Source organism: Megalobrama amblycephala, linkage group LG19, assembly GCF_018812025.1.
Source record: "Megalobrama amblycephala isolate DHTTF-2021 linkage group LG19, ASM1881202v1, whole genome shotgun sequence".
Lineage (NCBI taxonomy): Eukaryota > Metazoa > Chordata > Actinopteri > Cypriniformes > Xenocyprididae > Megalobrama > Megalobrama amblycephala.
The window spans coordinates 20,217,229-20,229,571 of record NC_063062.1 but is presented as its reverse complement, the minus strand read 5'-3'; the positions used below and the strand labels follow the sequence as shown (position 1 = coordinate 20,229,571).

Sequence of the window (12,343 nt, the reverse complement as noted above, 5' to 3'; positions counted from 1 at the left end):
TTACCAGCAAATTCACCAGATGCACTGCTGTCAGTGCAATGGATTTACAGTATATGGAGCATATCCATTTAAAAAAAACAAAAACAATTCCCTTGAACTCATTTTTCCATGATGTCTATTTGTTCGCCCCAAGGGCTTAAGCATCAATACACTTGCAAACAGACTGCATTTTATTATAACTTAACATTTTTATGTTGTATAAAAAAAAAACATAAAAAATAAAAACATGGATGTTTGTTGTAGTTTATTGAAGCTGGCACTGAATTGTTCCATGCAATGCTGCATATGACTACACTTGTTAGACCTGCTTCATGTTTTTAAACATGCCATCACCTGACGTGAAGCTCATTGTCCTCTGACGTTTTGCCTTTAGCACCTTCTCATAATGCAAATGCACACACACACACACACCGAGATCAGACTGTACAGCACAGCTACCACCAGGAACTAGAAAGAGATACACAGCTAAAGTGTGTATTTTATTACTCCATTACATTGTGAGCATGAAAGGATACACCTGTGTTTTGTCTCTGGTGAGTGTTGTTTCTTTTCTTTTTTCTTATATTTATGTTTTATGCATGTGATGAAGACACCATCTATGTGTATTTCTGTCTGTTAAAGTTTAGATGATGGATCTTGCAAAATTGCATATAGTTTAAAATGAAATATTTTATGTATACATGGAATTTTTTTTCAGTATTCAGCCATGTCATTCTTTTTTATTAATAGCTGTATGTGTAATTCCTTAAAATGAGTCATATCTGCTGATTTTATCATAGAATGGAGAAAGAAAATGAATGCATCAGAATTGAGTTTTCTGTGTTCCAGCTTTACCTATAGGAATTGTATGCAACCTGATTCATGTGAAAAGTCATGGATTTTTTTTAATTATTATTATACATTTCTTTAATTATTATTATTTGAAATCACATATAAAATGATGCATGCTTCATGTATGCTTTAACAGGTGATATTCACAATCCAAGGAGAGATCATACCAGAGTATTTAGAAGCCATTCAACAGGGACAGTTCATCCTTGACAAGAGAAACAGCAGCCCGCTTTGGCAGGTATATATTTACCGACTTTTTTCTGATTTCTCTTATTATTTCTAAAAGTATTTAGTAGTTCCAAAAAGGTTTTGGATGTTTGCTTGAAATTTAAAAAGTAATTCATTGCAAAAACAAGTGGCATCTGCAAACAAATGATCCCAAACTTGTCTGAGACATTTTTGCAATTACATTTAACCAGCTGTTCTTCTTTTTTTTCTTTTTTTTTCTTTTTTTTTTAAGTGGATTCAAATCAGTTTCTCTGAACACAAGTGTAGTTCATAATCACATATGAAAACATTTTGCCAACGTCTGACAACCACAAACTGTCCAAATACATTTTAATCATAATTTTGAAAGGTGTATCTATTGTCATATCATTTAAAGCCTAACAAACATTTTGAAAAGTGTGTTTGTGCTATCTTGCTTTGAAATAAAGGCAACTTGGTGTATTTTGGATTTTAAAATGTGGCTGAAAAGTCCAAATACTTTTTGGAACTATTGTACTGTTACTCAAAATCTTCTAAAACATTTACATATTTGGTTATTCTATTTAAATTTATGTCATTCAGAATAGTACAACCCCAGAGACCCATAACGTCTTGATGAGGGTCTTTCCCAAGCCATATAATGGCATGATCAGAAGAAAGAGGGATTGGTTGATTCCCCCTGTCAACATTCTAGAAAATGACAAAGGCCCATTCCCAAAGGAAGTGGTGAAGGTGTATCTCTCTTCTATGTGTCCTTTTTGCTTTTTAATTTGCATATCATTGTCCTCTTTGCTCTGTCTTTATTTGAGATTTCACTTCAGAAAAGTTATTTTCTTTGCCTGTATGTTTTGCTCCATAGATGAAGTCCACCGCTGCTGCTTCCATGAAAATGATTTATAAAATCACAGGTGCTGGAGCTGACCAGCCTCCTGAGGGCCTTTTCAAAGTGCAAAAATATTCAGGCATGTTGTGGGTCACCAAATCCCTGGACAGAGAGGAAACTGAAGAATATGTTGTGAGTGACCTGCATTGATCAAAGAACCTGGTTCTCAAACATAACATGTTAAGACAGTTTGAGTTAGTGTGTAACTTTATAGAAGTAGTTTATGTTGATAAATGTCAAGTCAAGTAACCTTTATATAGTGCTTTATACAATACAGATTGTTTCAAAGCAGCTTGATGACAGGAAAATGATGCATTTCGGCTGTTCAGTTCCATTGTAAAGATCATCAATTATTAATTTAGTTCATTGCTGTGTTGTTGTATGTTATGTGTCTGTGCACTCGAGCAGCTCACAACTCATGCCTCAGCAGAGGATCAAGACTACATTGAAACCCCTGTCGAACTCACCATAAAAGTTATTGACCAAAATGACAACAAACCATTCTGTACCCAAAATCCTTTCATGGGAGAGGTCCTAGAAAGGGCAAAACAAAGTAGGATGTGGAGATTATTCTATCCGTCTCAGAAATATCTTTCAATAACTAAACACTCGTTTCTTAGAAGACAAAATAACATAAAATACTTTGTTTTATACAGATGTGTCTATCGTACAAGTGACGGCAGAGGACCTGGATGACCCCAAAACCTTTAACGCCATGGTGCGTTACAAACTGGTGAGACAGGAACCCAACGGTGGGGCATTCCGCATTGACCCAACCAATGGAGTCATCAGTCTGGCCTCTATGGGCATTTTGGACAGAGAGGTACTAAAACTTGAGAGTTTGCACATGCAGAGACCAGTTGTTATGAAAACAAAAGCTATTATAAATATTTTTTGTTGTCGAAGCTTGTGAGCAGCATTCTGACATGGCGCAATTGTGCTTCGTCTGGCCTGAGTTCGAATCCCAGCTCATGGTCCTCTCCCGGGCTCTCTCCCACTTTGCTTCCTGTCAGTTCCCTACACTATTCTGTCTCAATAAAGGCAAAATGGCAAAAATACATTTTTAAAGTAATAATCATTTTTGTCCATTGAAATTAAGCTGAAATAATATATAATGTTAGATGAACGTACAAAGCTTAAACTCAATCTATTTCAGTTAGTTGCCCAATTTCATTCATGTTTTTTAAGTTTAAGGACTAAAAATACTAAAACTGAAATAAAAATAAATTTAAGCTAAATAGAAAAAAAACAAAAACTAATTAAAAATAGATGTCTTGAATGAGGGTTTTTTCCCAAAATACATAAATAATACTAAAATGACACTGGACCAAAAGGATCTTTTTATGTGCCCTTTGATTTATGTGTGGGCCTGTAGTTTCTGCAGATTACCATACTCTGGCTACGTGAATTGAGAATGCTTTTTAAATTGAATTTGTATCCAGGTAGCAAACAGTATGCAGAATTGCAATTTAATAGAATTGAAATGATCTGAAATTACAAGAAATTCAATAAGAGTAATTTTTAACTTGAAAAGGAAAGTTCATCAAGACAAACTTTAAATGATTGCTTGACAAAGATTTGTTTGAAACTTTAAACAAGTTTAAAAAATCTCATTGTTCAATCCAATTCAAATTCCAATTCACATTCACATTCCAATGAAATGAAAAGGAGCCAAATCTTACATTCTGAATTTTACCCAGGTTCGTGCAATGCTTCTAGCAATGCAAATGACTCTGATTTTAAAAATAAAATAAAATTATTCTTTTCTTTTCTTTTTTCTTTTCTTTTCTTTTTAAATATCTTACTAACCCCAAACTTTTGAACAATGGTGTATATTAAACCAGTGTTCCCTGTTCTTGGAGGCACACCACCACTACACATTTTCAAACTCATCCTAAAAAAAAACAAAAAACCTGATTCAACTGATCAGCTCGTTAGTAGAGACTCCAAGGCTGCGTTCCAGTTCGTTTTTTTTTTTTTTTTATGCCCTTCCCTCACTAACTTCTCTCAGTCTCGTTAACTTGGATGTACGTCATTGCTTACGTTGCATGAGTGCCCACTACTGGCGGAACCTTTGCAATGTTCTGAGCTGGAACGTCCTAAGCTCTTGATCACTTACGAATTTTTTAATGTAGCATTCTATATGTATATACACTGAACAAAATTATAAACAACACTTTTGTTTTTGCTGCCATTTTTCATGAGCTGAACATTTTTCATGAACTCAATCTAAGATTTTTTCTATGTACACAAAAGGCCTATTTCTCTCAAATACTATTCACAAATCTGTCTAAATCTGTGTTAGTGAGCACTTCTCCTTTGCTGAGATAATCCATCCACCTCACAGGTTTGGCATATCAAGATTCTGATTTGCATGTTTATTGCATAGGTGTGCCTTAGGCTGGCCACAATAAAAGGGCACTCTAAAATGTGCAGTTTTATCACACAGTACAATGCCACAGATGTCGCAAGTTTTGAGGGAGCGTGCAATTGGCATGCTGACTGCAGGAATGTCCACTAGAGCTGTTGCCCGTGAATTGAATGTTCATTTCTCTACCATAAGCCGTCTCCAAAGCCGTTTCAGAGAATTTGGCAGTTCATCCAACCGGCCTCACAACCGCAGACCACATGTAACCATACCAGCCCAGGACCTCCACATCCAGCATCTTAACCTCCAAGATCATCTGAGACCAGCCACCCAGACAGCTGCTGCAACAATCGGTTTGCATAACCAAAGAATTTCTGCACAAACTGTCAGAAACTGACTGGTTTTCGGCCCCCCCTAATACTGTAAAAATGCACATTTTAGAGTGGCCTTTTATTGTGGCCAGCCTAAGGCACACCTGTGCAATAATCATGCTGTCTAATCAGTATCTTGATATGCCACACCTGTCAGGTGGATGGATTATCTCAGCAAAGGAGAAGTGCTCACTAACAGAGATTTAGACAGATTTGTGAACAGTACTTGAGAGAAATAGGTCTTTTGTGTACATAGAAAAAGTCTTAGATCTTTGAGGTCAGCTCATGAAAAATGGGGGCAAAAACAAAAGTGTTGCGTTTGTAATTTTGTTCAGTGTATGTGTGTTTTGAATATTAAAAAACATAATTAATATATCATAGAGTTGTTTGTGGTGGGGTAAATAAAACGCGATATGCGGTGGTGTCACAATTTTGTTGCATTGTGGGATATGGAGCTGCCTGAAGTGTACATATGAAGTAGACTTGCTTCCTCGGTCAAAATCAAGGGAGTGAGGATCTGTTCATATAAACTTCCCTCATCCACTTCACGAAGTGGAACGTACTTCAAAATAGCGGCAAGGATTCCCCTGAGGGGTAGTGCTTACTAAAGTTTGTGAGTACTTGTCTAAAACTCAGATAAGGGAAACATCCAAAATGTGTGATGTTGGTGTGCCTCCAGGAATAGGGTTTGGAAACACTATATTAAAGGGTCGTTTCATAACTGTCTATTGAACATGGCTGTCTCTGTCACCATCTCTTTGGTAACAGACTCATACAGTGTATACGCTGGCTGTAGAAGCGGCTGATATGAATGGTCGTGGTCATTCTTCCACCTGTATGGTCAACATCAAAGTCACTGATAGCAATGATCATGCACCTAAGTTCAGCAAAAGAACAGTGAGTTCATTGTTGGTTTGGCTTCAAGCTTAATTTTCCAAACACATCTGGCATTGAGTACTTATGAAACAGTCTGTTTGTGTGTGTTTTGGCAGTATGCAAGCACAGTACAAGAAAATAAGGCTGAGGAAATTGTTGCAAGGTTGGACGTTACAGATAGAGACGAGCCTTTAACTGCAAACTCAGTGGCGAAGTTCACCATCATCCAGGGCAACGAGGAAGGATTCTTCAACATCAGTACCGGCCCCAGCAGGATGGAGGGAATCATCACAACATCAAAAGTGAATACATACTCAAATACAAATATACACTCAGATACAAATATATAAAAACTTAAAATATTGCTGGCCCCAAACTTTTTGGCTAGTAGTGTAGATTTTATTTTCTTCACAATAGCACTGTGACTGTGTCGTGCCATCAGCATGTTACAAGCTTTTTTCCCTTTATTTTTTATTTGACAACCACCCAGTGATGGTGAATTTTTTCCTCAGAAAATAAAAATCCAGTTGTCCTTATATTTTCAGGGTCTGGACTTTGAGCAGGCCAACAATTTCTCTCTGCTGGTATTGGTAGAGAACGAGGTTCCTTTTGCTGTTCCTTTGTCCACCTCCACTGCTACTGTCACCATCACGGTGCAGGATGTAAATGAGCCACCTGTATTTGAGCCTGCAGAGATACAGATCATGGTTCAAGAGAACGTTGTGGTGGGCAGCACCATCCAAAATTACACAGCCAAAGACCCAGACACTGCTAGAGAGCAGAAAATAAGGTTTTACATTCATACATACACAAAACAGTACAATTATACGGTGTGTCATATCATGAAACCCCTTTTTTGTGTATTTATCCAGCTGGCATGTGACAAAACTTCAAAGTTGTAATAGTGTCAGTTGTTTCAAAGTTGAAACAGTGTTTAAAGCTAAATGATTGTAAAATGTTTAACAAAATACTTATAAACCAACTTTGAACAATTTTGGTATCAATGTTAATTCGATTAGCAAAATTGAAACAGATTTCAACAGTGATTTAGCTTTGCATGACGTTGATTCGATAAACATTGAAATGCTGGCTAGGTAAATAGTATGTTGATGTTCTTTTATTTTAATCTGTGAATTATTTCTTTGTACTGTAAAAACCAACTAAACCTGTTTTTTTTTGTATCACAAAATGCCTGTACAATGAAGTACTGTGGTGGTACAATTTAACAGTGATCAGATGGTACTGTAACATATGTATATGGTATTGAATTAACATATTCATGTATTTAAATTATTTATTAATTATAATTATTCATTATTTATTATCTTTTCTACTATTTAAATTGTACTCTCAAAGATTCTATGGTACTACTATGGTACACATGTAAACAATACCATTTTATATGCACCACTGTTTCTGTCATGTTCATCGTTTTTGTTTTTGTTTTTGATGTCAGATATAAATTGCTGCACGATTTTGCAAACTGGCTGGAGATCACCGAGGACACTGGACTCATCAGAGTCAGGAGCTCACTGGACAGAGAGGCCTTGTTCATAAGAGATGAACAGTACACAGTCTTAGTAGCTGCATATGACAATGGTAATTTATTTAAATATTCAGATGCTTAAAGGGTTAGTTCACCCAAAAATGAAAATTCTGTCATTAATTACTCACCCTCATGTCGTTCCACACCTGTAAGACCATCGGTCATCTTCAGAACACAAATTAAGATATTTTTGTTAAAATCCGATGGCTCAGTGAGGCCTGCATTGCCAGCAAGATAATTAACACTTTCAAATGCCCAGAAAGCTACTAAAGACATATTAAAACAGTTCATGTGACTACAGTGGTTCAACCTTAATGTTATGAAGCGATGAGAATACTTTTTGTGCGGCAAAAAACAAAATAATGACTTTATTCAAAAATATCTAGTAAACATTGCTTCATGAGGCTTCAAAGCTTTACGAATCTTTTGTTTCAAATCAGTAGTTCGGAGCATGCATCAAACTGCAAAAGTCACGTGATTTCAGTAAACAAGGCTTCATTACATCTTAAGTGTTTCGAAATGTTTCAAAATTTCAATGGTTCACATGACTTTGGTAGTTTGATACATGCTCCGAACCACTGACTCGAAACAAAAGATTAGTAAAGCTTCGAAGCTTCATGAAGCAATGTTTTGAAATTGCCCATCACTAAATATTGTTGAATATAGTCATTATTTTGTTTTTTTGGCACACAAAAAGTGTTCTTGTCGCTTCATAACATTAAGGTTGAACCACTGTAGTCACATGAACTGTTTTAAATATATGTTTAGTACCTTTCTGGGCATTTGTAAGTGTTAATTATCTTGCTGTAAATGGAGGCCTCACTGAGCCATCGGATTTGATGTAATTTATGTTCTGAAGATGAATGAAGGTCTTACAGGTGTGGAACAACACGAGGGTGAGTAATTAATGACAGAATTTTAATTTAAATTTAATAAAAGACTGTTGCTCGAAACACATCTGATGTTGGCTTTAGAAGAATTGCTTAATATAATATATTGTGTTGACTACTTAATTAAGCATTTTTGTTCTTTTTGGAGCTACACAGCTATGGTCATTATTAGCCCCTTTCACACAGTAATCCCTGTAAATTACCATAAAAATTCCCAGAACAACTTTTTTTAATGGTAAGATACCTTTCACACATCCAAAACACTAGTGAACTCTATGATGTAAATCATCAAAAATGACCTTTAAACACTGAGCTGTTTTCTTAATCCACCTGGATGAGAAGCACTTTAGTTTCACTATCTGTCCAATTTGATTACATTTTTTTGTTTTACTTCTGAGTGGCAGGCATAAGAGGATGATCAAACAGAATGCGGTTTTGCTCTTAAAAACATGAGATGCATAATATAGAAGCCTTTAGCATATACAATAGTACACAATAACTGCAGCGGAACTTATTGAAAACAACTTGGACAGAGCTTTATGATTGGTCCAAAGCAGACTTCTTACATCTGTGCATTCTGACCTCGTATGTGATCATACTGATAAACGATTTCTTTGTTCACACACAGCATCATACCAGTAATTCACTGGTACTGTTACAACTTCTCATACCAGGAAATCACCAGAACCAATTTACCAGTATTTTTGAAAATGTCCTGTTCAGTGTTCACACATGATCTCTTAATGGTAATTTACCAGTCTTTACTGAGCAGAAAAGAGCAGAGTAGACGTTCTGCTAAACATCTTCTTGTGTGTCCCACAGAAAAAAATATAACATAACTGCATAACAGGTTGCAGAATTTTACTCTTCTGGTGAGCTACTTTAATGCCACTTCTTTTTAAACTGCGTACTCAAGCCTTCAAATTTGTTGCATTGGTTTTTTTTTTTTCTGTAGACATTGAGCCTGCCACAGGAACAGGCACATTAGTGATTAAGCTGGTGGATGTTAATGACAACGCTCCAGTGCTGGAGCAGAGCAGAGTCCAAATATGTTCTACAGAACCAAAGCCCATTTGTTTGACCATCAAAGATCCAGATGGGCCAGAAAACGGCCCACCATTCATCACAGAGCTACATAAAGAATATCAAAGCAACTGGACCATCATCAGCAACTCCAGTAAGACTGGTTCAGCTAAGTTTTGATAATCTGTTATAAATAAACTGGATACCTCACAATTTTTTCTCTTCTCGATTCTCAGGCTGTGAGGTGTGCTTGAGACCACTCAGACGTTTGGCTCTTGGTGAATACAGCCTGCTGTTGCGTGTGTACGACACTAAGATGTTGTCTCAGAACAGTTCTATCATAGTGGAGGTGTGTGACTGTAAAGGTGATGACGTTACCTGCTCCAGCGGTGTATATACTCCTAACATCTTCATCCTGCCCGTCTATGTTTTAGCAGCTATCTTATGCTTTCTTGGTAAGCAAACAATGGGCTTACAAACAAGAAAAAATGTGTATATTTATGAACCTAAATATGATATTTGAATTCCTAAATATATATTTGTAAATATATTTATACACTACCGTTTGTTTGTTTATATATATATATATATATATTGTTTTAGCAAGAAGTTCACCAAGACTGCATTTATTTAATCAAAACATACAGTAAAAACATTATTATCATGAAATATAATTACAATTTAAAGAACTATTTTGTATTTGAAAATGTATTAAAATGTATTCCTGTGATGGAAAAGCTGAATTTTCAGCATCATTATTCCAGTCTTCAGTGTCACACGATCCTTCTGAAATCATTCTAATATGCTGATTTTATGCTCAAGGAACATTTATTATTATCATTGATAATAATTATTATAATGCTGCTGGCCTTTGAAATCTCTACTAATAACAGTGCTGATAATATGTAAGAAATATATTTCTTCTCTTCTTTAGTGCTGCTGCTGCTGATGCTGTTGTTTCTTCACCTGAAGAGAAAGTGTGGGAGAAAGTGGGAACATTTCAGCCAAAAAGAAGAAGACAGGGGCAATATTTTTTGTTACAATGAGGAAGGATGCGGCGAACAGGACCAGGTGCACATGGTCTTCCTCAAATCACGTTCATTGAATCCACTGAAGTGGTTTACTACTGTTAAGTCTTACTGTACTCAGTGTTTATGTTGTGTATGTACATGTGTGTTACAGGTCTATGATATGATGCTGTTGTGCAGGGGACCAGACATTTCCTCTACAGATATTGCCCCGACGGCCTTACATACGGTCTTCTATTGGCAACATCCAGAAGAGAAAGAAGATATTGGAAACTTAATTTATGAAGTATGTATAGTAAGAGTGCTTGTGTGTATGTTCATGAGGGTCCCCATTATTTCTGCAAGGTCAACAACATACTTGTTGGCCCTGAAACAAAAAAAAGTATAAGGGTTTGACCAATAAAAGATCGAGGAACATGTCCACAACAGAATGAGTTACATGCATGTGTAATATATTGGACTCTGTGTTTCTGTAGAATCTGTGCACAGCAGATGATGACCACTGTGTGGTGCCGTATGACTCCATGCTGGTGTTTGCTCATGAGGGTGAGGGGTCTGAAGCTGGATCTCTCAGCTCTCTGCAGTCGTCCATCAGTGATGGAGATTTGGACTTCCAGGATTTGCAGAAGTGGGGACCTAAGTTCAGGAGACTGGCTGACATGTATGCTGTAGGAGAAGATGAATGATATGTCCTCATATAGGAGAGTGTGATGTGAAATCTGTTACCAAATATGCTGTAATGTGTTAATACATTCTGTCAGAAAAATGTGCAAAAATGATAGCTATAGCTTGTTACTGGGGCAAGAGGTACACCTTTGTACTTGTGATGAGTATCCCGAGGGCACTTCTGCGTCACCACGGCTGCATCCGAAAACCTAAGCAGCTGACTTGTGGCCTCACTGCCGTATCAGGCAATGACTTTCCAGGCAGCGCTTGCACATGAAGGCACCTCACGAAACTGATTTCGGACAGACTTCTGAGCAAGCATAAGGGTTTAATGATCTACAGCAAAATAATTTCTCACTAGAAATGACATCAAAAGTGGAAAGCAATGGTCAAAAATGTACATGCACACACAAACTGACCACCAAATGCAACTTTCAGATGCCATCTTTTAGCTCAAATGTCACAGAATGGAAAGCATGGGATTGTGGGATATCAAAGGATGCATTTATGCTGCCTTCAAAAATCGATCAGATGAAGGTATCACATGAGACAGGAAGTGAAGATAACTTTGGATTCAGACGTGCCTTGATGCCTTCCTTGGAATGCATCCTCCGGAGGCAGCATTTTTAAGTTTTCGGATGCAGCCTACTTCTCATCATTCAATCAGCAGCTGGGAACATGTGCTGATTGGCCACACCTGAGCCTCATTAGTATGACTGCGTTTAAGCAGAGCAACCCTATGTCAGAAATCACCCCCAACACCCTTAAATATGGCACTATTTGAGGGAACAGCCATTTTTAGGGGTGTCTGAATCCTTAGTGGACATTATAGAGTGCACTCATTCAATCCCACAATACACCGCAATAAAGAGTGTACAACTGATGTACAACCCTCAATAGAGTATCTTTCTGTTCAATAAACTGCCCTCCGGAGATTTCTGCACTATGAATCAGTGTCCTTCAACCCACCCACATACCTTATCTACCCCAAAAGTACTCTTAAGGTACCCTTAAAGCTGCAGTCCGTAAGTTTTGCCTCTTTGTCGCCACCTCTGTTTGAAACCTGCAATTGCTGTTATTTGCGGAATTATCCATACGTGGGTTGTGCTTTGGCACAGCTCCTTAGCACTTATGAATCTAATGTTTTGAGGTGTATGTGTGGATACTGTTCTTCAGAATCAGAGATTCTACGTCTTGGAAGTATGACCAAAATAAAAAAAATTTACTAGAAAATGTCATCTGAACAAGTAACCTGTCTGCCACTTTTGTTCTGACCAACTGAGGAAAAAAAAGCATTACAATAAATCACACTACCAATAGGGATTAAATCTAGCGATCACTTAGCACATATCACATCAAACTGTGCAAATTCTTATTATTGTTATACTTTGTTCTAAAATTGTTAATGTTAAAAACATCAGCATTGCGTGACTATGTGTATTTAGTGTGTATTAGTGTTACCTGTAGATTTCAATTTCTGTAGCCACTCCACAGTCCGAAGTCTTCTGCTTTTGACTACGGGTGAATCTCCAGTTGACACTGATGATTGTTGTTTGGGCCTTTCTGGATTACAATACACGCCATCAAAATGATATGTTTAATTATTCCAGCTACTGTGGGAAAAGGCTATAAATGATCCTCCACCTGCAGCATC

The 12,343-nt window shown here is 37.0% G+C and overlaps 1 protein-coding gene across 1 annotated transcript; it reads left to right on the top strand.

The window, feature by feature from the left end:
* Positions 1–252: 252 nt before the first annotated feature.
* Positions 253–11,050, top strand: LOC125253702 (B-cadherin-like). Its single transcript, XM_048167721.1, has 15 exons — positions 253–533; positions 968–1,069; positions 1,621–1,770; positions 1,898–2,053; positions 2,330–2,474; positions 2,578–2,744; positions 5,429–5,557; positions 5,653–5,838; positions 6,082–6,326; positions 6,993–7,135; positions 8,928–9,149; positions 9,232–9,450; positions 9,930–10,066; positions 10,178–10,309; positions 10,500–11,050. The coding sequence occupies exons 1-15, from the start codon at positions 504–506 to the stop codon at positions 10,707–10,709; spliced, it is 2,373 nt and encodes a 790-aa protein (XP_048023678.1). The 5' UTR covers positions 253–503; the 3' UTR covers positions 10,710–11,050.
* The last annotated feature ends 1,293 nt before the right edge of the window (positions 11,051–12,343 follow it).

Coding starts and splice junctions, on each gene's coding strand:
- LOC125253702 (XM_048167721.1), top strand. CDS start 504: ATGAAAGGATACACCTGTGTTTTGTCTCTG. Junction 2,745..5,428: donor TGGGCATTTTGGACAGAGAG/GTACTAAAACTT, acceptor CTTTGGTAACAG/ACTCATACAGTGTATACGCT. Junction 6,327..6,992: donor GCTAGAGAGCAGAAAATAAG/GTTTTACATTCA, acceptor TTTTGATGTCAG/ATATAAATTGCTGCACGATT.